This window comes from Budorcas taxicolor, chromosome 2 (assembly GCF_023091745.1).
Source record: "Budorcas taxicolor isolate Tak-1 chromosome 2, Takin1.1, whole genome shotgun sequence".
NCBI lineage: Eukaryota > Metazoa > Chordata > Mammalia > Artiodactyla > Bovidae > Budorcas > Budorcas taxicolor.
The window spans coordinates 16,833,940-16,857,627 of record NC_068911.1 but is presented as its reverse complement, the minus strand read 5'-3'; the positions used below and the strand labels follow the sequence as shown (position 1 = coordinate 16,857,627).

At 52.5% G+C, this 23,688-nt stretch overlaps 3 protein-coding genes across 4 annotated transcripts; 1 reads left to right on the top strand and 2 right to left on the bottom strand.

The window, feature by feature from the left end:
• Positions 1-255: 255 nt before the first annotated feature.
• Positions 256-12,406, bottom strand: CLN3 (CLN3 lysosomal/endosomal transmembrane protein, battenin). 2 transcript variants are annotated; one of them, XM_052662650.1, is made up of 16 exons: positions 12,327-12,406; positions 12,050-12,141; positions 11,813-11,891; positions 10,179-10,275; positions 8,760-8,831; positions 8,288-8,367; positions 8,101-8,186; positions 7,160-7,232; positions 6,931-7,074; positions 5,883-5,995; positions 4,696-4,742; positions 4,548-4,616; positions 4,398-4,453; positions 4,170-4,263; positions 731-871; positions 256-623 (listed from the first exon to the last, which is right to left on the bottom strand). In XM_052662650.1, exons 2-16 carry the CDS (start codon positions 12,093-12,095, stop codon positions 504-506), a joined length of 1,317 nt encoding a protein of 438 aa, XP_052518610.1. In that variant the 5' UTR covers positions 12,096-12,141; positions 12,327-12,406; the 3' UTR covers positions 256-503. The 2 variants fall into 2 exon arrangements, with proteins under 2 accessions (XP_052518610.1, XP_052518605.1); XM_052662645.1 differs by lacking the exon at positions 12,327-12,406 and having other exon boundaries at positions 12,050-12,316.
• Positions 12,407-14,038: 1,632 nt separating this feature from the next.
• On the top strand, positions 14,039-18,404 carry APOBR (apolipoprotein B receptor). The gene is made up of 4 exons (XM_052635893.1): positions 14,039-14,111; positions 14,449-17,127; positions 17,219-17,481; positions 17,573-18,404. The coding sequence occupies exons 1-4, from the start codon at positions 14,055-14,057 to the stop codon at positions 17,640-17,642; spliced, it is 3,069 nt and encodes a 1,022-aa protein (XP_052491853.1). The 5' UTR covers positions 14,039-14,054; the 3' UTR covers positions 17,643-18,404.
• Positions 18,405-18,598: 194 nt separating this feature from the next.
• IL27 (interleukin 27) lies at positions 18,599-23,688 on the bottom strand. Its single transcript, XM_052636075.1, has 5 exons — positions 23,658-23,688; positions 21,147-21,319; positions 20,964-21,062; positions 19,779-19,937; positions 18,599-18,865 (listed from the first exon to the last, which is right to left on the bottom strand). The coding sequence occupies exons 1-5, from the start codon at positions 23,686-23,688 to the stop codon at positions 18,599-18,601; spliced, it is 729 nt and encodes a 242-aa protein (XP_052492035.1).

Genomic DNA, 23,688 nt, shown 5'->3' with positions numbered 1-23,688 from the left:
CATAGTGAACTTACTATTTTTATAAACAGAAGAAAATGTTTTTGTTTTTTAAAGCCTTTATTGAATTTGTTACAATATTGCTTCTGTTTTATGTTTTAGTTTTTTGCCCAAGAGGCTTGTGGGATCTTACCTCCCTGACCAGGGATCAAACCCCTAACCCTTGCATTGGAAGGTGAAGTCTTAACCACTGGACTACCAGGGAAGTCCCAGGACATGTGTTCAGAGAGAAAAATGGCACAAGAGTCAATTGATAAAATAGGCATTTATTCCGAGGGCCTAATGGCAAGAAATTTCCCAAAACCAGCTTGGTAGTGATAGAAAAATTGCTGCCCCTCCATCCAAGGGGAATGGGGCCTCAGCACTTTTCTACACTCCAGCCACGTAGGGAAGGCTGGGGATAGATCTCATAGATGGGATCTGGGCAGGCATGGGGTCAGTCCAACCTGCCCACCTATCAGTAGAGTCCCAGGTCAGCGTGTCCTATGTCCCGAGGAGTCAGAATGTCAGGTGAGTTGGCAGAGGAAGTCATGCAGAGGCAGGGCCAGGAGCCCTGAAAGTGAGATCCCCAAGGTGTCGGAGATACAGGCAGTTGCCATGGCAAATTCCCGGTGCTCATCGCTGGTCTGCGGAGGGTGGGGAGCAAAGGTGAGGCTTCAGTCCTCAACACCCCTGCTTGGGACTTTTCCCAGAGAGGCCACCCACCCACAGCCCTCACCCAGCTGGTGCTGACCTCTAGGGCAATGTTGTGAAAGGTGTTCACGTAGGCCGCACCCCCTAGGAGCCCCTCAAACACAATGATCAGGAAGATGAGGTAGATGCTCGGCAGGAAGCTCAGCCACACATCCACCAGCAGGAACGCCAGGTTGAGGCACTGTGGGTGCAGGGAGAGGGGAGGGGTGAACCGAGGACCAGAGGAGGGCAAGAAGGGAGGTGCCGTCCTGTGATGAAAGTGAGGGCTGACAGGCGGGGACCAAATTCCAACACCCAGCTGGCCTACCGGACCCTGGGATCTGGGGGAGGCCTCCCTACCGCTTCCCAGCAGCCTGGACCCTGGGGGTCTCCTCCCCTCCTCCCCGTGCCCGTGTCTCTCCCACCATCTGGGATGCTAGCCTGCGGTCCCCTACTTGGACTCTCCTAGTCACCACTGTTCACGGCTCAGCTTGGATCAAGGCCCCTCTCACTCCCATGATTTCATTCCTCCTCCCAAAGGCTCCCTGAGTGGAGAGGTCTCCCCTCCCCTTGATTTTACCAACCAGATGCTAAGTGAGACCACAGGCTCTCAACTAGGCATGACTCTGCTGCCTATGGGACATGCGGCAACATCCAGAGATGTTCCTGGTTGTTACACCTGGGGAGGAAGGGTGCTACAGGCATGGAGTAGGCAGAGGCCAGGGATGCTGCTCAATATCCTATGGCTCCCAGAGCAGCCTAACAACAAAGAACCATCCAGGCTCAAAATGCCAATAAAGCTGAGACTGAGAAACTGGGGCTTGGATGTTCGGCTTGCTGACCCCACTCACGGGTATAGGTCCCTTCCTCCGTGTCCTAGTCCTTCAAGGGATCCTACTGACCCAGTGGGACATAAGTTTGCCTCCCCAGTCTGTAGGCCACCCCAGTGGTTCACATGCTTAATGTATTGGGTTGGCCAAAAAGTTCATTCGAGGTTTTCCCCATGATGGCATGGGAAAACCCAAACGAACTTTTTGGCCAAGCCAATACATACAGATCACCTGTGGGTCTTGTTACCTACACAGGCCTTGCCCTCAGAGGTTCTAATTCAGGAAGCCAGAGGTGGGCTCAGGGATCTGCATCTAAAAGAGCATACCCTAGTAAAACCAAGGTCATCCCAGAAATACTATAGACACATTCACCTGGCTCATTAGGGCCAGATGCTTTCTGTAATGGAATCAAACAATTATATGCTGCTAATTCTATGAAGTGGCCTTGCTTAAATTATAGCGAAAATCGTAAGTGACCCATTTCAGTGGCATCTAATGAAGATTCCTGAGTTAAGAACTGATACAATTTGGAACTTGGCAAGTACAAAGCCCTGGGCTGGCAGTAGTTTAAATAAATAAGGAAGAAACTGAGAGGATATTTGCATGCAGTTGACTTAACATTAAAGTATAATCTACTCTAATGCTGTACCTTGTTATCATAGAAGTGAGTTAAAATTATTAAAAAGGGCAAAGGACTTTCCTCTAAGTTCAGCAGCTCAGTCGCGTCCAACTCTTTGAAACCCCATGGACTGCAGCACATCAGGCTTCCGTGTCCATCACCAACTCCCAGAGCCTACTCGATCTCATGTTCATCGCATCAGTGATGCCATCCAACCATCTCATCCTCTGTCTTCTTCTTCTCCAGCCTTCAATCTTTCCCAGCATCAGGGTCTTTTCCAGTGAATCAGTTATTCGCATCAGGTGACCAAAGCTTTGGAGTTTCAGCTTCAGCATCAGTCCTTCCAACGAATATTCAGGACTGATTTCCTCTAGGGTGGACTCATTGGATCTCCTTGCCGTTCAAGGGACTCTCAAGAGTCTTCTCCAACACCACAGTTCAAAAGCATCAATTCTTTAGTGCTCAGCTTTCTTTATAGTGGGCTTCCCTGGTAGCTCAGACGGTAAAGCGTCTGCCTGCAATGCGGGAGACCTGGGTTCGATTCCTGAGTTGGGAAGATCCCCTGGGGAAGGAAATGGCAATCCACTCCAGCACTCTTGCCTGGAAAATCCCATGGACGGAGAAGCCTGACAGGCTAGTCCATGGGGTCGCAAAGAGTCGGACACGACTGAGCGACTTCACTTTCACTTTCACTTTTCTTTATAGTCCAACTCTCACATCCATAAATGACTACTGGAAAAACCATAACTTTGACTAGATGGACCTTTGTGAGATTTATTTTAAAGGTCACCTTTTTATATGCCCTTCTGGGCTTCCCTGGTGGCTCAGACAGTAAAGAGTCTGCCTGCGGAGACCCAGGTTCAATCCCTAGGTAGGGAAGATCTCCTGGAGAAGGAAATGGCAACCCACTCCAGTATCTTTGCCTGGAAAATTCCATGGACGGAAGAGTCTGGCAGGCTACAGTCCATGGGGTCTCAAAGAGTCAGACACGACTGAGCAACTTCACTTTCTTTCTTTCTTTCTTTCTGTTCCCAAGAGCATGATCCAGAGGGATATTAAAATAATTTGGAGGTTGCCAACCACTTGTTTTGGGCTTCCCTGATGGCTCAGTGGTAAAGAACCCGTCTGCCAAGCAGGAGATGTGGATTTAATCACTGGGTTTTGGAAGATCCCCTGGAGAAGGAAATGGCAACTCGTTCCAGTACTCTTGCCTGGAAAAAAAATCCCCTGGACAGAGCAAACTGGCAGGCTACAGACCACGGGATTGCAAACAGTTGGACATGACTGAGTGGCTGAGCACACAATAAAGACTTATTTTTGTTTGACCAAGAACTCTGACATTTAGAAACAAATAAAAAGATATGAATGGTTAAAATCATGTTTTCTTCTATAAAAAAAAGTTGAAGGTTTATTAGTTACCTTCAGTGGCTTTAATTGCATGACAACGAAACATGATTGCTGGTTACGTAAAACTCCTTTCGTTAAAATTGTTGTATGGAAAGGTGTTTTTGCTCATTTAAAGCTTAATCACTTACATGACCTTTGCCATGAATTTGCTCACCAGTCTTGAGATAAATAACCTGCTTTACTCACAAAGTCACTGGTTCCATGTAGTTAACCACCCAGGATAAAAGAACAGGATGTTCTCTGATTGTTAGAAACATTCTTTGAAAGTCTGTCTCTTTGCATGAGGCTTGGGTAAATAGTCACCTAACTGATTAAGACATGATACATACTCTCATTCTTTCATGCTTCACATTTCCATTTCTTACAACCATGCCCAGTTTACAGATGAGGAAACTGAGGTTCAAGACTAGTTCAGAGACCTGCCCTAAATCCCACAGCTACTGAGTATAGAAGCTGGGATCTGCACCGGGGCTTGCTGAGCACCTGAGGCCATGCATCTTACACAGACCCCTGCTGGCTTCCATTCCCCATGATTAAAACATGGTGGGATGTGATCAATAACCCCTGCTGAGGGAAGGAAATGATGGACCCTGGGGAAGCTGGGAGCCAAGGGAGGAGGAAAGTGAGGGCCAGGGGCTCAGTACCTGCAGCAAGGCCAGGACCCATGTGTGGCGGATGGAACAGCAGCGGAGGGAGGAGCGGGAGGCAAAGACGCCGGCCTGGTACAGCATCTGGTACCTTCGATGAGGCACAGAGAAGGAGGAAGCCCCTCTGGTGCCTCCTCGGCAGGGCAGCCCCTCCCAACCCCAGTCATCATCACGGGGCGCCCCCAGCCCCTTGCCGGTCCTGCCACACACCCCGACTCTTCTCACCAGCGGTACTGCTCAGCATGAGTCAGGAACGTGTTCCGGAAGAAGAGGAGTTCAAACTGCAGCAAAGAGCAGACAGAGGAGATGGACAAGGCCATGTGGGTCCCCACTTCCATCATCATTCCCACACCCCTCCTGGCAGCCCTCACTCACAAGTCCCTGGTTGATGAAATACTCAGCAAAGTAAACCAGCACCAAGGGGACGATGTAGTGCAACAGGCCCTGGAAAGTCAGGAGACATGAGCGGGAGGCGGGTGATGAACGCTGGCCGCGGGGGACACGCCACAGCTATCGTCTGTACCTTAAACACGGTCCACCTTTCCTGAAGGGAGAGGGGTGAGCCAGAGCCTGCAGGGCAGCAGGGAGAGAAGGGCAGGTGAAGTCAGCACCTTGACTCAGAAAAAGGGGTGCTGGTGTGCAGGAATCAACCAGCCAATACTACAATGTGAATGCACACAGGCCACTGGACTGTAGAATTCAATATGGTTAAATGGGCAAACTTCATGGTATGGATATTACCATGATTTAAAAAAAAGTAACTAGATAAAAGACTTTTTCATGACTCCTGTATAGCCTTTTTTTTTTTTTTTTTTGCCACATGATTCAGCATGTGGGATCTTAATTCCCTGACCAGGGATTGAACCTGTGCCCCTTGCATTGGAAAGCAGTCTTAACCACTGGACCATCAGGGAGGTCCCTGTATAGCTTACAGCTTGATGGTGGTATACAGGGCCCTGCCCCCAGCCACACTGGGCCCCTCTTTCTGTTTCTTTGAACATCCAAGCTCATTCCCACCACAGGGCCTTAACACTTGCTGGTCCCTCTGCCTGGAACCTATTCACCCCAATGTACACAGAACTGACTCCTTGTCTTTCATATTTCAGCCCAATGAGATGTCCTCAAAAAGCCTTCGATGAGCACCTTCTCTAAGTAGAACCCCTCTCCTTTCCACCATGTCACTTCCAAGCACATCACTCTGTCATGCTCTTCTAATACTTATCAACAACATGTGAAAATGAGTTTCTGACCTGGTTATTTGTTTACAAATGATACAATACGTAGTATTTGATAATTTTTTTTTTTTTTGGCCGTACTGCACGGCATATGGAAACTTAGTTCCCTGACTAGGGACTGAATCCATGCCCCTTGCATTGGAAGCGCAGAGTCTGAACCACTGGACTGCCAAGAAGTCCCAAAGATGAGTGTTTCTGGAAGAGATGAATGCGATTGCTGCTGCTGCTGCTAAGTCGCTTCAGTTGTGTCCGACTCTGTGCGACCCCATAGATGGCAGTCCACCAGGCTCCCCCGTCCCTGGGATTCTCCAGGCAAGAACACTGGAGTGGGCTGCCATTTCCTTCTCCGATGAATGTGATTGGCTCTCACCATAACTGACATGCCCATCCACGTCCCCTCCAAATTCCCCACAGAAAGACTGAAACCCAGAGAGAGAAAGTGACCACCGCTCTGAGGAGCTCCTGAGTCTCCTACCTGGCTTCAACTCTGAGGCCTCATTGTTGATCAGGGGCTGCCGAGCTGCTGTGTCTGAATCCTCTTCCCCTCTGGGATCCTGCGGCCCAGGAGATGTGAGCAACAAGAAATAGCTAGAAATGGACAGAATGAAGGAAGATTGAAGAGCCTCTGTTGGGCTGTAAAGGCTGCCCCCTCCCAGGATAGCCCCCATCATTCCTCCTCTCCTCCAAGACACCTCAAACCCGGCCAGAGAGCCTCCAACTGTGCAAAAATGCTTCTTCCTCTGGAGCTGAAATGTATATCCTTGTTGTTTCTAATCCACAGGCCCTCGTTTTGACTCTCTGCTCACAACAAGCCTGTCAGTTCTGCCTTCTTGTTATTTTCCTAATAATCACTCTTGTTTAGTCACTAAGTCGTCTCAGACTCTGTGACACCATGGACTGCAGCCCGCCAGGCTCCTCTGTCCATGGGATTTCTCAGGCAAGGATACTGGAGTGGGTTGCCATTTCCTTCTCCAAGGGATCTTCCCCACCCAGGGATCGAACCCGAGTTTCCTGCATTGGCAGGTGGATTCTTTAGCACTGAGCCACCAGGGAAGTCCCAATAATCGCTCCAGCTTCCATTTATGATGTGCTCATCCTGTACTCTGGATGAGCACTTCAGAACTTCCCAAAGTTCGGTCACTTATGTTTTGCCTTCATGATATTCGCCATGTCCATATCCCTCCTGTATATCATATTTTTTACTATTTCCCTTTCAATTGATTCCCTTTTTCTACATGGCCTGGTCCTAAGCAATCTTCTGTGAAATCACAGGTTTGATTGACCAATGAAAATGTTTTCCTAACACACATGGAAACACACACAAAATGAACAGAATCCACCTATGGGAAAACTGAGGGTCAGAGACGTAAAGCAACTTGTCCCATGTAACACAGCTAACAAGGAGCAGGCTCCAGAATCCAAACCCAGGCCTGTCAGAGATGCCACATCCTCCCACTTGGCTGTAGGGATCTGAAGATCAGGATCACGGTCAAGTTCTCGCTCCTTGAATCCCGGCTACTTACCTGGCCAGCAGCAGGGTGGGGATGCCCAGCATGGACAGCAGGGTGTGCTGGGGAGAGAGGCCAGCCTGGGTGAGGCCCAGGTAAGACAGCGCCCCTAGCAGCCCTGCTCCCCCAGTACCTGAGGACCAGCAGGAGATCACGGCCCTGAGAAGGAGAACACAGTAGCACTAGGCAGGACCAAAGCCAGCAGCGGGACCCCCGCCCCCCACTCCCCGCTCTGCCTGCTTACCTGGGGTAGAAGGCAGTGAGCGAGAGGAAGGTGACTTCCCCCAGACCTGAAGAGATGCTAGCCAAGACCACACCTGGGGGGGAGCAAGCATGGCAGTGGCTACAGCCAGCCTTTCCCCGACAGCCCCGATCCTCTAAGCAGGTGTGGCCGCAGCCTCCTCTGCATCCACACGGAGGGGCTGAAAAGACATCTCCTGGGACTTCCCTGGTGATCCAGTGGTTAAGAATCTGCCTTCCAGTGTAGGGAATGTGAGTTCAATCCCTGGTCGGGGACCTAACATCCCACATGATGCCGGGCAACTAACTTCATGCTCCGCAACAAGAGAACATTGAGCCACAGCTAGAGAAGACCTCACATGCCGCAAACTAGAGAAAGCCCTCTTGCTGCAAGGAAGACCCAACGCAGCCAACAATCAAATAAATAAAAACAGCTCCCTTGGATAGGCTGGGCTCCAGATGTGAAGTGGAACCAAGCCCCTTGCTTGTACGTTCCCTCATAGGGAATGGCACCCTCCACCCACCCAGCTATCAAACCAAGAGCAAGAACTCATTCTTTTTGTTTGTTTTGGCTGGGCGCGCAGCTTGCAGGATCTTAGTTCCCCAACCAGTTTTCCAACCTGGGCCACAGCAATGAAGTGCTGAGTCCTAACCACTGGACCACCAGGGAATTCCCAAGAATTCCCTGTCCTTGATGCCTCCTCCAGCTTCATCACAAACTCTTGGTGACTGCTCATCTTGATCTCCATCTATTCAGTCCATTTTCTCCCATCTCCCCTACCTATCCCTCCAGATTGACCTCATCTCCCATCTCCTACCTTGACAGTCTTAGCAGGTGTCTGAGGGTTACAAAAAATGATTTCTCTCCTCTGGGAAGTTGGGGAGACTACCCTGTCTGTTGTGGATCCTTTGAACCCCCCACTTGACATAAAACCTCCCACTCACCACACAGGCTGATCGTCACCGAATGAGAAAAGGCAACTAGGAGGAAGCTTCCTGCAGCACAGATCCCACTGGTGAGCACCCGGGGGCTGAAGGGAGGTGGGAGATGGGGATGGTCAGCTCTCCAGCCCTCCCCGCCTCCCCACTCACAGACCCCACCTGCCTTTCCTCCCACCACCCACAGCCAGACCTGTAGGGCAGCAGATGAAGGCCAAGAGGAGCCAGCAATTTGATGATGAGGGTGGGAAGGATGTCAGCCAGAAGCACCGCCTGGGATCAGAGAATCAAATGAGACCCCAGACCTTCCCAGGGACAAGCCTCCCAACCCAGTGGCCAGGGAAAGACAGAAACCCGATTAGATGGGCTACAAACACAGGTTCTGATATCACACAGGTCTAGATCCCAGTCCCAGCTCTGCCGCTCCTGAGCTATGTGTTCAGTATTCACATTCTCTGAGTTTCAGTTTATTTAGAAAATGGAGATAATTATAAAGCCTAATTCACAGGACTGTTATATGGATTCAATAAGCTAACTCCTGCTGCACACAGGAAGTGCTCAGTAGATGACAGCCTTAATGATTAGAATCATGGGTGCTGGGTTCTAAGTGGGTGGGATCTATGGACCCAGAAGAAGGGGAAGGGAAGGAGCAGATGGGTACTCACTGCTGTGGAGACAGGGTTGCAGTCAAACCGAGATGAGCTATTGTGGGAGGTGGGCGTTGGGTCTGGGTCCACCTGATGAGAGAGAAGAAAGTTTTTCACCCAGGGAGGCAGGAGGGCAGACAAACAAGGCCTGGTTCCATTCCCAGCTCTGCTCTGACTTGGAAGGATGTCCTTGGGTCAGCCCTGGCCTCTTGAGACCTCACTTTCTCTATGGGCACAATGGGGAGGGGGTTTCCACGGGAGTCTCAAATAAACGGTCGACATGCCAAAGAGGGCCCTGTAAACAGACTTTATTTGGGTAACACACTTGGGAACTTTCATTTTAAAAACCTAGGTTTCGGATGACCCACAGAGATGTTATGGGGAGGGAGGTGGGAGGGGGGTTCATGTTTGGGAACACATGTAAGAATTAAAGATTTTAAAATTAAAAAATAAATAAATAAATAAATAAATAAATAAATAAATAAATAAAAATAAAAAAAAAAAATAAATAAATAAAAACCTAGGTTTCCAGAAAAATTTGCTCTTGGACCAAATTCCCTGTTGGACCTGCAAGGTGGTAGCTGCTCCTCCTAGGCCTGCCTCCTCCAGCTCATGATAGACAAGAAGTTCTCAACCAAAGGTGATTATACCCTCCAGGGAACATTTGGCCATGTCTGGAGACATTCTTGGTTGTCACCAACTGGAGGGTGAGGGACATTCTATTAGTGTCCAGTGGGTAGAGGCCGGAGATGCTGTTAAACATTGTATGATGCATAGGAAAATCACCTAACAAAGAATTATCCAGCCCCAAATGTCAACAATAATGCTGGGGTTAAAAAACCATGCTTTAGACCATAGTTCCATCCAGCCAACATTTGAGTTTGCAATTGGTTTGCAAGAACCAATTGATTCTTTTCTAAAAAAAGCTTTAAATTTTATCCATTTTTGGCTGTGCTGGGTCTTCATTGTTGCAGTCTTTTCTCTAGTTGTGGCACGTGGGGGCTACTCTCTAGTTGCCGTGGGCAGGCTTCTCACTGTGGTAGCCCCTCTGTTGCAGAGCAGGGGCTCTAGGGCACTCAGGATTCAGGAGTGGCAGCCCACAGGCTCCATAGTTGTGGCTCCTGGGCTCCAGAGCACAGGCTCAATAGCTGTGGCTCATGGGCTTATTTGCTCTGCGGCATGTGGGATCTTCTCAGATCAGGGATTGAACCCTAGTCTCCTGCACTGGCAGGCAGATTCTTTACCACAGAGCCACCAGGGAAGCCCATACCAATTGATTCTTAAAGGCCCTAACTGCTCTGAGGTCTGGAAACTTGAGCCATCTTGCCCCACCCCTTAGTCACCCCATTCCACGCGTGTTTCAAGTGGGTCTCTGCCCAAGGTGAGTCCCTCCTCTTCCCACAGCGACTGGTGGTGGTGGTAGAGAGGGTCACTTACATGGCTCTGATTCCCAGCTGTTCTCTGGTGACTAAGGATGTCGTGGGCAGCGCTGAGCATCACCACGTAAGAGAAGTTGTTGCAGAGGCCCAAGAGCCTGGAGTGAGCAGGACAGATTCCCCCCACCCCCAGTTTTATTGAGATACAAGTGACAAAAGAGAATAGATCATAACTTCTATTTAGGACTACAATCTATCCACCGTCCCAGCACCACACCTCCCACTTTCCCATGCCTTCTTTTTCCTCTGTCTTCAGACCACATCCCCATGTAGTGGGAGGGTTCAAAATATAGGCCTCGGGATGACAAATTTAGGTTCACATCTAATCTCCAAGAGCTCTCCCAGGAAGAGAAGGAAGTCATCCTTGATGATTCTCTCCTCCAAGCTCCCACCATGACTCAGTCCCTGGGGCATTTCTCATCCACGGATCCACTGTCTCCAACTGTGGTACAGTAGAAAGATCCTGGGGGCTTGAAACCCAAAGGACTATGTTCAGGTCCCAAGTCTGCCACTTCCACTTGAGCAGCCTGAGTTGAGTCATGTGTAAAATGGGGATACAAATTTCCCTGCTGACTATCTCACAGAGTGATGTAGAGATCAAAACAAGATAACACCCTTTATGATTTATGAAGGATGTTGTTCACTTACTCTCATCTCCCACAGCTGCTGTCAGTGATGGGTAGGGAATAGGGCACAGCAATAGAATTTCATGTGTCCTTTTCACAAGCCTACGAAGTGGTACTGCTGCTCCTCCCATTTTACTACTGAGAAACTGAGGCTCAGAGAGAGAAGCCTCACTTCCAACACAATCTGCTACCCAAGTCCTTGATGCTTGTTGCTGTTGTTGTAAACATCACCAAGTCATGTCCGACTCTTTGCGACACCATGGACTGTAGCCCGCTTGGCTTCTCTGTCCATGGGATTTTCCAGGTAAGGATACTGGGGTGGGTTGCCATTTCCTTCTCCAGGGGATCTTCCCAACCCAGGGATTGAACCTGGTTCTCCTGCTTGCCAGGTGGATTCTGTACTGCTGAGCCACCAGGGAAGCTCCCTTGATGTTTAAATTAGTGCTAAAATTATTTCCCAAGCCTCAGTGTTTGAATGATTTCAGGAGGTAGACAGATGACTTTTTAAAGTTAGTGATGCATTTATTCAAAAATGCGTTAAGAAAATACTGGCTTTCCATTCAGAATAGTGACTTACAGTTTTCTTTTTAAAAATACAAGTATTTACAAATTTAAAGGAAAATAACCCTCCAGGTGATATGCGGAACTGACCAAAAGGTGAAAGTGAATGAGTGAAATGTGGAAAATTTACAGCGGACCTCAGGGCAAAAAAAAAAAAACTTCCCTGGTGGCTCAGTGGTAAAGAATCTGCCTGCCAAGGCAGGAAATGTTGCTTCCATCCCTGGGTGGGAAAGATCTCCTGGAAAAGCAAATGGCAAATCACTCCAGCATTCTTGCTGGAAAATCCTGCTGGCGAAGGAGCCTGCCTGGCAGGTTACAATTCACTGGGTTGCAAAAGAATCTCGACTTAGCGACCAAAACAACAAACAATAAAAATATTTTGTGAATTCAGCTCCTTTTCTGAAACTCAACTCTCCCCACCCGCTTTTTACTTATTCAGGCCACTCACCAGAAGCCCACCGCGTTCTTCCAATGGGCGCCCTGACTGTCTTGCAGCGGAGGCCGAGGTGCCGGGTCTGTCTCCTCCCCTGAAAAGGGGAGAAAAAGAGGGCATGACCCCCACCCCAGTCTCAGGTGCACGATGGTCCCACGGATATTCTCCCGGGGCCGACCAGCGCCCGAGCCTGTCAGGTACGTCGCGAGGACAGAGGAAGTCAATCCCGTGAGGGTCGGCGGCTATACTCACCCTCGGAATCCGAAAGGCGCCGCGGCGAGCCCGCACAGCCTCCCATGGCATCAAGTTCTGGTAAAGTTGGCTCCAATGGGACGGATGAGGGTCTGAGACAGGTAAGAGGGATCAACGCCCCATCGCCGTCCCAGCTCCGAGTCCTCCGCTGCATTCACGCCCGCCGAGCCACGACCCTAACCCGAGGCTCCATCTCCCGCCCTCGCACGCCCTACCACCCCCGGTTGTCGGACTCTGCCCCCGTCCTCTCTAAAGCAGGGGGCCCTGCAGCCTGTACCTTTAAGAGCAGCTGAACATTTCGCACCCGCACCCTTAAACAGACAGTCACGTGACAGCACCGGTGGGTCCCTCATCACGTGCTTCAAGGTCCTCACCACTTCCGGGTCTTCTCTCTGCCTTCGTTTTAGACCTTCCCAACTCCGGGGCGTAGGAGAGATAGAGGCTGGGAGAACCCGGGAGCCACCGGTTTAAAACTGGTGTGGATAGGAAAAGCAACAAGAGCCATGATGTTAGGTAGCAGCGCCCAAGGCCTTGAACGTCGTGCCAGCACTAGTCATGGCTACCAACGGCTTCAGCTTCTCTCACGGCCTGCAACTGCCAGAAACAAATATGGCCACACAGCTACCCAAGACTGTTTCTGGCTGACAGCAAAGGCAGCCGCATCATATCATTCTTATTACTATCTGTTGCCTTTAGATTGCTTTAGAAACTTTAAGTAAAGATAGCACCCACCTAATAAGATGTCATGAATTATCTCTTGGCAGTATCCAAGAGTTAAGAGAACTCTTTTCTTAATTTATGTTAGAACCAAGGTAGTTCAACCCTAGTTTTGCAGATGAGAAAACAAAAAAGGAAAGTTACTGATGATCGTACAACATCAGACCTAAAGGTGACTTTAGAAACTCGGCATTAAGAAATAGAGCACCAGGGATAGGGTTGCTGGCTCAGCTGGCTGCAGATTCCTGCCTGCATTAAGGGTGATTAGACCAAATGATTCTAAGGCTGGAGATTCTGAGTCTGTGATCTCATCTAGTTCCTCTCATTGAAAATTTGGAAAGTGAGGCTCCAGGAGGGGATAGAGGAAGAGGTGTAGATTAAAGTCATTTCACGTAGTCCCAAATAAGGAGCAATTATTCTCTTACCTTCCTCTAGGTGGTAAAGCAGCATCCTGTGTTTTCTTCATCACGTCCTTCCCCTGCTAATCTCTCTTGTGGGCTTCCAACAGTCAGTGCCCACCTCTCCCAGCTCTTCCTCCCCACAAGGGCTTCAGACTTGCTGTTTGAAAGGTACCCCCTATGGTATGTTTCCCAGATCACTCAACCAATGAAAAACAGGATCCTACTACCCATACTGGGCTCTAGAAATTCAGCAACATGTCATACATGGCCTCCTCCTTCAAGGAACTCAAAGGAAGGTGGGAGGTAGACGTGAATAACCACAATACAAAGTGTAGCCAAGTTTCGTTTTGCAAGAATGACTACAGATGAGCAAATGGGCATTGGAGCCACCAATCCAGCTCTTTCTTCCTCTTGGGGAAGCATTAATGACCGTGAAATGAGAAACCAGAGCTCTTACCAGCCCCCTGCTCACTCCTACTCTTTGTCCCCAGGCAAAACAGGAACAACAAACCCCAGCTTCCTCTCACAGAGAGGCTGTGGCTTTGAGGGGAGACGGAAATGGCCGAGGTGTAAATACAAGACCTGAGTCACTTGAGCTGCAGTTGCCCCATACTGCCTCAGCAGACCCCAATTCTGAGATCTCCGGCTCCCACTTTTCCCTTTTGGTCTTCCTCCCTTACCCTCTAGTTCCAAATGCACATCCAAGTCCCTTATGTGATAGATACCTATTTCCCAACCTGCGCTGGAAGCAGCTGTGGGCAGGGCTTGGGGTGGGGATACGTCAGGAAGAGACAGGGGAAGAGGAAGTGTCTTGGGTAGTGGGGAAGACTGGTTCAGTGGGTGGGGACAGTCATTATCGGTTTTCTGGACACACAGAGACAGACAGGATGGATTTCCTCCGGCTACATCTCCCTGGGCTGCATCAGGCCTTGAGGGGGGCACTGGTGAGAGGGGCATAGAGATGCTGGAGACTTTCACCCTTCTCTCTAGGGCCTCACCTTCCTTTCTCCCTTTGAGTCTCTCCTCAAACCCAGATTCCCTCCCCAGGATCATGCAGCCTGTTAGCCCAATCTTCTCTGGATTTCAATCCCCCAACCCCCACAAACACATCCACAGACCTCTCATCTAGGCCCTTTCCTACTCCTTCTGCAGATCCTGTCCTCCTTCCCCCAGAACCTAGAACCCCTCTTTCTTATCCTGAGTTCCTCTGGTCCAGCGCCCCCAGGGAAAGGGCTGGGCCTCCCCTTAATGCCTTTTGTCTCCCTCCCTCTTTTTCCCTAGGAGTCTCTCAGCACCTTTGTTTCCTACCTTATAGGAGATGAAGTCCCCACTGTAGAGAGGAAGGAGGCATGTGCAGCTGAGGAACTGAGGGAGGTGGCTGCAGGAAGGCCCCTGGGGAAGGTGGAAGAGGAAGCCCAGGAGGCCCTGGAGGGTCTTGGAGGCAGTCAAAGCAAGGAGAATGGAGGGCTGAGACAGCCTGGAGAGACTGGAAGATGCTGGGAGGAAAGCTCAGCTACAGAACAGACCTGGGGTGGGGGAGAAGGCAGCTCCTGTGGGTCTCAAGCTGAGAGGCAGGACACTGAGGACTGGGAGGCAGCCAAAGCCATCAGATGCCAGGATTCAGGTATCCCCTTGGAGGCCAGAAAGAAGTCTGAGGCAGGGTCTGAGGCTGGTCAAGATAGGAGGAGCCAAGCTCTGGAGAGCCAGGAGCATGATGAGCAGGAAGTGAAGAGAGAGGAGACACTGAGAACACGGGAATGGGAGGAGGAAGAGGTCAGGGCCGCAGAGCCAGTGGTGGCGGGAGGGGTGGTGTCAGAGTGGGCCTGGCACAAGGAGCCTGAGGGGAAGGCCGGTGCTGATGGGCACAAGGTGGCAGGGGATGGCAAGGAGTCAGAACAGGTTGTAAGTGAGGCAGCCACAGCGGAGATCCAGGGCCCTGGGGCCAAAGGGGCTGGGAGGGAAGAAGGGGTGGCAGTGGTCAGGTGTGGCCGAAGCACAAGGGCACAGGGGACCCAGGAGCCAGGAGCAGAATCTGAGGATGGGGAAGCCTTGGGCAAGGAGGAGGCTGACCTCCCAGGAGTCGAGGAGACAGAATATGGGGCAGTTCCAGGAGAAAGGATCCCAGAGGGTACCGGAAGAGTCTGGGCCCTAGAGGAGACCTCTAAGAGAGACCAGGAGGAGGAGGTGGATGAGAATGGAGAGACCGAAGCAAGCCTGTTCCCTGAACAGACCCAGGTCCTAGGAACATGGAGAGTGGAAGAAGAAGCCAAAGGCCAGGCAGCAGGGAGGGAGGCTGAGGAAGGTCTGAGGTCAGTGGGGGAGGTAAGGGAGGGCTTTGAGGGCCAAGCAGATCAGGCTGAGGAAGAGGCCGTGGGGAGGCAAGACTCAGAGGTCAAGGCTGGTCAAGCCAGTCTCAAGGAGGTAGTACAAACAGATGAGGCTGAGGAGCAGAGGAAGGAGAGTTGCTCGGCCGCAGAGGCTGAGCTGCCCCAGAACAAAGTAGCCAATGAGGCTAAAGGGGATGTTGACTTGGAGGCAACCCCAGAGGCCAGGCCCCAGCAGTTCAATCGGGGGAGCGGGGAGGAAGAGACTCAGACCGGGGATGAAGCATTGGAGGGGGAGTGGGGTGGCCTTGAGCACAAGGTCACTGAAGGCCAAGAACCTGAGCTGATGGGAGGCCCCCAGACCACAACAGAGCAACTCGAGGAAGGGCCAGTGGGTAAAGAAGAGCTCCGGAGCATTCTAGCCCCAGGTAGAGAGGAGACAAGGAGGAGCCAGCAGGAATGTCCCAGGCACGTGGGGCATGTGAAGCCTAACAGCTCTGTGGCCGAAGCCTGGGAAAACAGAAGAAAGGATGTGGAGAGAGATGATGCCCAGGAGGCAAAAGGAGATGCTGAAGAGGGGGAGGAGGAGGCTACAAGAGGCCAGGCATCGGTGGTGGAGGCTGCAGGAGGCCGAGAGTTGGCACGGCCAGCGATCCCAGAGGCAGGTGGGGAGTGGATGAAAGCAAAGGAAGCCTGGCATGGAGCAGAGGAGGAGGAGGCCCCGGGAGCAGAGGACCAGGAGCAGGGCAGAAGGCTTGGGGCAGAAGCAGGGACCAGCCAGTTCCTGGGAGAGTTGGACACCAGAGAAACCCAGGAGGAGGAGGTAGAGGCCACTGGGCCCTGCGGGGAGGACAGAGCCTCCAGAAGAGGCTGGAGGCTGGAGGCAGAGGCTATGAGCCCCCAGAGCAGCGAGGGCCCGGAGGCAGATTCTTTGGCTGTCCAGATGGCGGAGGATAAGGCAGCTTTGGAAGGAGGGGCCCTTGGGCCTGGGGAAGGGCCCGAAAGAGAGGCTGGGGATGCCTTTGGGAGAGGCTGGGATTTGGAAGGGAGAGAGGAAGCTCACAGAGGTGAGGAGCTGGTGGAGGCTGCAGAGGGAGAGAAGAGAAGGGGGCAGGAGTTTGGCCTGGAGGGCTCAGCCGAGGAGGAGGTGCCTGGCCGAGGTAGCCAAGCAGAGGCTCCTGAGGCTGCCCTGGAGAGTGAGCCAGAGGGAGAGCCGGTGGGACTAGGGGAATCAGCAGGGGCAGAAGGAATCTGTGGGGTGGATGACTTTCCCTCGGGCTCGCAGGCGCTGAGGGCAGAGGACCTCCTGGGAGGGCAGGCACTGTGGGAAGGAGAGGCTGGGGCATGGCGAGCGAGTGAGCAGGGGCAGAGGGGTGAGGCACAGTGTGGGAACCAGCACCCTGAGGAGGGAAAAACACAAAGGCCCCTTGACGTGGAGGATGCTGGGGTGACTGGAGGCCAAAAAGCAGAGGCCGCGGAGACTGATCCAGAAGGCCTGGAGGGTGTCCAAGGCCTGGAGGGTGTCCAAGGCCAGGAGGACCAGTCGACCAATGAGGACCCTGCGGAGGCTGGGCCTGGACCACAAGGGGAGGCTGACGGGAGCACTGGACAGGATGCTCACAGCAAGTGGGGTGAGGTGAGCGCTCCGGGTAGGGTCCAGGGTGGGACAGAGCAAAATCCCAAAGCTGTAGCCGGCCCCGTGGTACCCTGTCCCCTCTTTCCTATAGGCCCTGCTCCCTGGGTCCCGCCTGGACGTCTCTGTCTCGAGGAGCCGAGTATTCCTGTCCCGCAGCTCCTCGCAGCGCCGCTCCCGGCCCTCCTTCCGACGGACCCCGGTCCCTGAGCCACCCGAGGGGTCTCCCAGCCCTCCACCTGAGGAGGAGCCATCAGCCCCAGAGCAGAGAATCCAGCCAGAGCAGCCACCGGAGCCAACGCCCCCCAGGCCTGAAGGGACTCCACTGCCGGCCAGGAGAAGTCCCTTGGGACAGGGGTGAGCACAGGGTGGGGTGACCCGGCCGGCCTGGGGAAGAGGCTGACGGCACCTGAAGGCCAGCTCCCCATGGCCTATCTTCCATCTGCAGGTTTGGCCTGGCACACCCAGGCATGATGCAGGAACTGCGAGCCCGGCTGGGCCAGCCAAAGCCCCAGTGACTGGGATTTAAGGCCCCGGGAGCCAGGCGCCAAGCAAGGCTTGCTGGGACGGCTGGGTTGAACCCTGCTCAGCCTGACTCCCCCTGTCGCATTGGGCACGTCCTTTTCAAACCCCCGGGCCTGCGTGTGTCACCGTGGAGCAGACAGAACCGGTTGCCAGTGAGAACTGTGAACTTAAGGAGTCTGCCTCTCCAGTGTGGCTGATGGACTCCTGCCCTGCTGGGGTTGCCTCTCTCTGAGGGCCTGCCTTGCCTGCCTCCTAAATCTATCTCAGCTGCTCGGATGACCGAGTGAAGACAGAGACAGTTCTCCCCACAGCCTTCCCTCTTGGACAGCACCCACTCTTTGCTCTCCCCAACCCTGTCCCTGACCAGGCCCTCGGCGCTGTGGAAGAGGAACACAAACCTCTGAGGTTGAAGCCAGCTTGGAGGAAAGGGTCAGGGGGGACTGTGGAGCTCCATTTGCAATCAAAGGAAAGCATGCCCGTTGCCTGGAACTTCCAGAATGGAAGCTGAGTCCAGGAACTCTGCTGGTTACTATGGCAACCACCAGCTGAACAAACCAGAGTGGGAGAAGGTGGGCCAGAAACCCTCAAAATGGAGGAGCAGAGAGGAGTCCAGGGTGGCCAAAAGCTGCAGCCTCTGCGCCAGGGCCCCTCGGTGTCAGGCACCCCTTCTCTGGAAAGAAACCAAGGCAGAGAGAGGGTGGGAGTGCTTTATTAGACAGCATGGTGGCCTAGTCTGAGGATGACTAGCAGGCCCCCAAAACAATAAATAAACCTTCATTTTTCTAAACAATAAATAAATATCTAAGAAATAAATATCTGACAAGGACTGGAGGGGCCTTAAGTTATTGGGTAGGGTTTGGGATGGGGTCGTTCGTGCCTTGTCTAAGGCAAATGAGCTGGAGGCTGTCTGATGGCCCAGACTCCAGTCCTCAAGTCCTAATGGGTTCAGCTAAGAGGTCACTCCATCAGGGCTGGAGCCGGGCGTGGGGAACCCCAAGGCCTGGACTGAGTTCCCGGCCCGGGAGAGCAGCAGCAAGTCCCGCACGGTCCGAGACAAGACAAGTTCCAAGGAGTGTAGCAACCGGTAAGTGTAGAGAAACCGGGACCAGGATACCTGGGCAGATATCTGCAAGGGGGTGCCCAGAGCCCCTGGGAGCAGTCCTTTTTCCTCCTCATTCTCATGCTCTTCAGGAAGGTCGAGTCCTGCAGCCAGCACCTGCAAGGAGAGGCCCAGGGGGTCAGAGAATGGCCAGCCTGGGACCCCAAGTGAATCCTTATCTCTTTCTGTGCCCCATGGTATAGAGTGACATCAGAGACCACAAGGTTAAGATTTCCCTGGACAACCCCTACTTCACATCTTCCATGATGTCATGGTTTCATGTGAACTGCCTGATTCTTTTTTTGGTTCAAAAAAAAAGAAAATTGGAAGTCACAAGGCAAGATGGTGCTCACAGAGCAGGCTGTCACTCACCCAGGATTACCCTGGGGATTGGGGGTTCTGGAAGTTCCTCTCTTTCTCTCTCTTTTTTTTCTTTTGGTTGTGGTTCAGGGTTTAAGGATGTTCCCCGACCAGGGATTGAACTTGGTCCCCAGGAATGAAAGTCTGGAGTCCTGAGAGGCTTAGTATGAGTCTCATTAGGCCACCAGGGAACTGGAAGCTCCTCTCTCAAGAGTCATCTTAGGATCAGAAATGGGCATAAAGGTGATCTGGTTAGTTTTTATGCTGTCTTCCTTTTCTATTATTTTATTAAGGATAAAATTCCTATTTCCCTTTGAAATGTTCAAAAAATCTGGTGATGTCAGAGGAAGAGAGAGAAGGGAACCTAATTGGCTGCAGGACCTGCTGATGCTAGGTGCTGTCCTAGCTTCTGTCATTTAAGACCAAGACCCCAACAGAAGGCCAAGATTCAGGGAGCAGAGCCAGGGCCTCGTTTACCTACACATACACACTCACACACACACACAGCATCTCCTTCCAGACACCCTATGTCTGGGCAGGGGGAGTGTTTTAAAAGGGAGCCAATGAAAAATGAAAGAAAAAAGTACCAAAAAAAAAAAAAAAGGAGCCAGTGAGCCTTAGTTGTGTGTGTTGGTCTCTGGGGGTGGAGGAGGGCGGGTGGACACTCTACCTGGAAGTGGAGATGCTGCTGCAAATCTCGGAGATCCAACCTCGTGGCCTGCAGTTGCATCCTCTCCGAACTGGTCCAGAACTCCTGTCTCCCCAGCCCTCCCAACAGGGTATGGAAGGGACGAAGTGTCAGGGAGAGGAAGCAGAGTCGTTCTGGGTCCTGTGGCAGGGGAGGGAAGGCATCAGGAAAAGCCTGTAGGCCAAGGATCCACTTGCAACCCGTCTGATCTCTCTCTGGGTCCCCTCCCCAACACAGCTCCAGTCTCCATCCATTCCATCACCAAATCTATTCTTGGTAGAGCTTTTTTTTTTTTTTGGCCACACCATACATGTGGGATCTTAGTTCCCCAATCAGGGAGTGAACCTACACCCCCTGCAGTGCAAGCATGGAGTCATAACCACTGGACCACCAGGGAAGTCCCTCCATGTCTATTCTCATCCTTAACCCCAACTCCATCCGTACTTCTTTCTTGTACTCATCACCATTCCTATCTCCACAGTCTCTGATCTCTATCCTATCTCCTTTGCCAACCTCATTTTCAGTCTTATGCCCAGACTCATCTCTAACCCGTAACCGCATCTCCATCCTCCTGTCAGTCTCTACCCGCAGCCCCATTCCGTTCCCTCTCTACCATCCCATCCCAGCTCCATCTCCTCATTGTTTTTATTCTGTCTCCATCTTCTTTCCCATCCTTATTCCCATTCTTATCCCATCTCATCCCATTCTTATCTTATTCCATGTGTCCAGCCTCACTGTCACCGTGTCTCCATCCCATCTCCAGCTCTACCCACCCCCATTCCAGTCCCAGCATCACCAGCAATCCTCACTCCTTCTCTGTCCCCCACTTCATTTTCACTCATCTCCGACCTCTTCCCTTTCCTAACCTCTCCCCATTTTCACTCCTCATGCCGACTGCATGCCTCCTCCCTACTAATCTCTATCTCCAATCCCATTCTATTCCCGTCCCGGCCTCTGTCCTTGCTCAGCTTCATTCTTACCTTCTTCCTAATGCCATTTCTTTATTCCAGCATCATCGTTATACTCAAAGACTTATCCAGCCTCATCCAGACGCTCTGCTTCAATTTATCCCCAAACCCATCTTCAATTCAGTGGGCTTTATCTCCATGGACCCAGACCAGCCTTACTGCCAGTTTGCCTGCCCCACCCTGCCAGTCCCCCACTCACAGAGAGGCCACGCCAGGCCTGGAAGGTCGTGGAAACGTTGGGGAGCTGCTCTCCCAGGGGCAAGAGGTCGAGGTTCACTCCTGGCAGGTGAGATTCAGCCTATGGGACAAGATCTCTAAGTGGGAGCCCAAGGGGGTTAGGGATCTTCCCATCCCCAGAGCCAGCTGCATTAGGGAAACTCACAAAGTGATGAGCCTGGACCCGAACCGCAGAGAGCAACTTCTTGGCGAGATGCAGGCTGACCTTGAACTCCCTCTGCAACTCCTGCAGGCTCAGGGGGGGCCTCCCTGGGGGCCTCGGGAATCCCCAGACACCAGCACGAGCCAGAAGCAAGAAGAGCAGCAAAAGGCTGAGCCCTGGAGAGATGGGGGAGGGGAGTGGACAAGATGAGGGGCAAGCTGGGGGAGAACTTGGGGCAAGCTGGGGGAGAACTTGGGCGAAGGAAGGAAGGGACCATGCCTTTTCTGAGCCTGTGCTACAGGCACGCACTATGTGTCATCCCACTGACCCCTCAAAACCACTAATGAGCTATTGAGACACCATATGGCATCTCTTGTGGGCTTCCCATGTGGCGCAAGTGGTAAGAACCACCTGCCAATGCGGGAGACATGAGAGACTCGCATTCATTCCCTGGGTTGGGAAGATCCCCTGGAGGAGGGCATGGCAACCCACTCCAGTATTTCTGCCTGCAGAATCCCACGGACAGAGGAGCCTGATGGGCCACAGCCCATAGCGTCGCACAGAGTCGGACACAACTGAAGTGACTTGGCACGCATGCACGCACGCATGCCTCTCTGTACAATGAAAGGAAAATACCCCTTCCCCAGGAACACGCAGCCTGGCGCAGAGTGCCCACTTTTGAAGCAAATCTTGGGCTGCATCTGGATCGCCACTAACTCCCTTGGCCAAGTGTCCTCCTCAGTGCACAAACTGCACAAGGGTGTGAGGCAGGCTGGGTGCTATTATTCTCCCTATTTTGCGGATGGGGAAAGTGAGGCTCAGAGAGGGTGACCTGCCACAGGGTGAGTGGACCAGGACTGGCATCCAGATTGGCCCAAATGCAGAGCCTGAGTGCTCCCTCCAGGGACCTCAGAGGAAGGCCACCACCTCCACCACAGTGGGCACAGTCTATTCTGCCAATGATTCCCCAGGCTTAGCCAGGTGGCTTGGATGGCTTGAACCAGAACCCCAGGGGAGGGCTGGTGATGCTGAAGGCTCTATCCCAGGGAGTCAGAAGGACAGATGGGTCCAGCCTCCCCCAAGGCAGGTAGAGCACTCTGCAGTGTGGGAGAATCAGGGGTCCCAGGAGAGGGAGGAGGGCCTGGAATGGGAGGCAGCAGCCCCATTTCCCAATTGGGTTCTTCCCTTGGGCAAGCCACCTCTGATCTCTATGCCTTGGGCTCCCATCTGTAAAATGGAGGATCAGATGGGCGGATCTCTGCAAGTGCCTCCTGCCCTGCATTTCCTGGAAAGAAGGAAGAGGGGCAGTGGGGCTGGAGCTCTGGGAAGAGGGCAGTTTCTTCTTCAGGGAGAGGAAATCTAGCAATCCCTAGGCAGTTGCACAACTCTACTCGAAACCCAAAGCAAAACTGCTTACTAAGTCGAAGTCTATTCTTGACTCCCTCTTCTCTCCCTGCCTCTTTCCTATCTGTTCTCTATCTCCAAACCCTGAGCTCTGCTCCTTGAAATGTCCTCTCAATAAAGACTAAGGGGAACTTCTGGGTGCTTCTGCTACCCCCATGGACTTCCAGAGATGGGGGGTCTTGTCTCTAATCTCCAGCATTCAGGCTCCATGGCTTGGGGGCCACTCTGACACCCTGGAGACTTAAGACAGAGTGAGGTCCTTTCTAGTTCCATATATTGCCCACCCAGAACTGAGCTGTGCCATTTCCTGCTGACCCCCTGTTTTTTGCTTGGACTCTGGAGCCCCCAGACCCTTCCCTTGGCTTCTCCTTCCCCTCTGCAGCCAATCCTGGGGGTTTGGACCTGGTCTTTGAGGGTTCTGTCCCCATCTTCCAGCCCTTGGTCTCTACCCTGACCCTGCCATTGGCTCCTCTGCCTGTAGCTCTGGTTCCACCTCTGAGTCCTTCAGTCACCCACTGGAGCTTAAGCCACCTTCCAAGCTTCAAACTCCACACCCTTGACCCAGTAAGGCTGCTGACTCCTTGGCCCCAGTCCCCTGCTCCTTCTGTCCTTCCTCTAGCCAGCCCCAGTTCTCAGCCAAGCTGACTGAGCAGGGGCTCATTCATCCCAAATAAATGCTTAGTTTATCTGCCTGGCCCTGATCCTGGTCAAACTGCCTGCCCAGTTTTCCCCATTCATGCCAGTCAGGTCTTCCCATCCTCAGCCCAGCTCTCACCAAATATCCTCCCTTCTACTCCTGTCCCCTCATTCATGCTAGCCAACCTGCCCCACCCTCTGCCCAGCCCCAGCCTCTGCCTCAGCCCTTCTCCCCGAGTTATTCCTATCTCATTCCCATCCTACAGCCAGCTGTGTCCTATATCCGTGTGTGTGTGTGTGTGTGTGTGTGTCTGTGTCTGTGTGTGTTACTTGCTCAGCCTCTTTCCTTAGTCTTGGTCACATTGTAGCCCCTCAGCCTTTGGCCCCCATCCACAGTGGTCAAGTTCACCCCTCCTCTGCCCAGTCTCAGCCAAACCCCCACCCCTCTGCCCCCAACCCTGGCCTCAAACTCACGCCAGCCAAGGTCGCCTGCCGTCTGGCCCAT

Bases quoted from the DNA above. Each gene is read 5' to 3' on its own strand.
- APOBR (XM_052635893.1), top strand. From the start codon at position 14,055: ATGGATTTCCTCCGGCTACATCTCCCTGGGCTGCATCAGGCCTTGAGG. The intron at 17,128-17,218 runs GTGAGCGCTCCG...TCTTTCCTATAG, and splicing joins CTCACAGCAAGTGGGGTGAG to GCCCTGCTCCCTGGGTCCCG. The intron at 17,482-17,572 runs GTGAGCACAGGG...TTCCATCTGCAG, and splicing joins AGAAGTCCCTTGGGACAGGG to GTTTGGCCTGGCACACCCAG.
- CLN3 (XM_052662645.1), bottom strand. From the start codon at position 12,203: ATGCAGCGGAGGACTCGGAGCTGGGACGGCGATGGGGCGTTGATCCCT. The intron at 8,832-10,178 runs GTAAGTGACCCT...CTCTCTCATCAG, and splicing joins CAGCTGGGAATCAGAGCCAT to GTGGACCCAGACCCAACGCC. The intron at 624-730 runs GTCAGCACCAGC...CACCCTCCGCAG, and splicing joins TTCACAACATTGCCCTAGAG to ACCAGCGATGAGCACCGGGA.
- IL27 (XM_052636075.1), bottom strand. From the start codon at position 23,688: ATGGGCCAGACGGCAGGCGACCTTGGCTGGC. The intron at 21,320-23,657 runs GTGAGTTTGAGG...CCATCTCTCCAG, and splicing joins GGCAGGCGACCTTGGCTGGC to GGCTCAGCCTTTTGCTGCTC. The intron at 21,063-21,146 runs GTGAGTTTCCCT...CTTGTCCCATAG, and splicing joins GGGTCCAGGCTCATCACTTT to GCTGAATCTCACCTGCCAGG.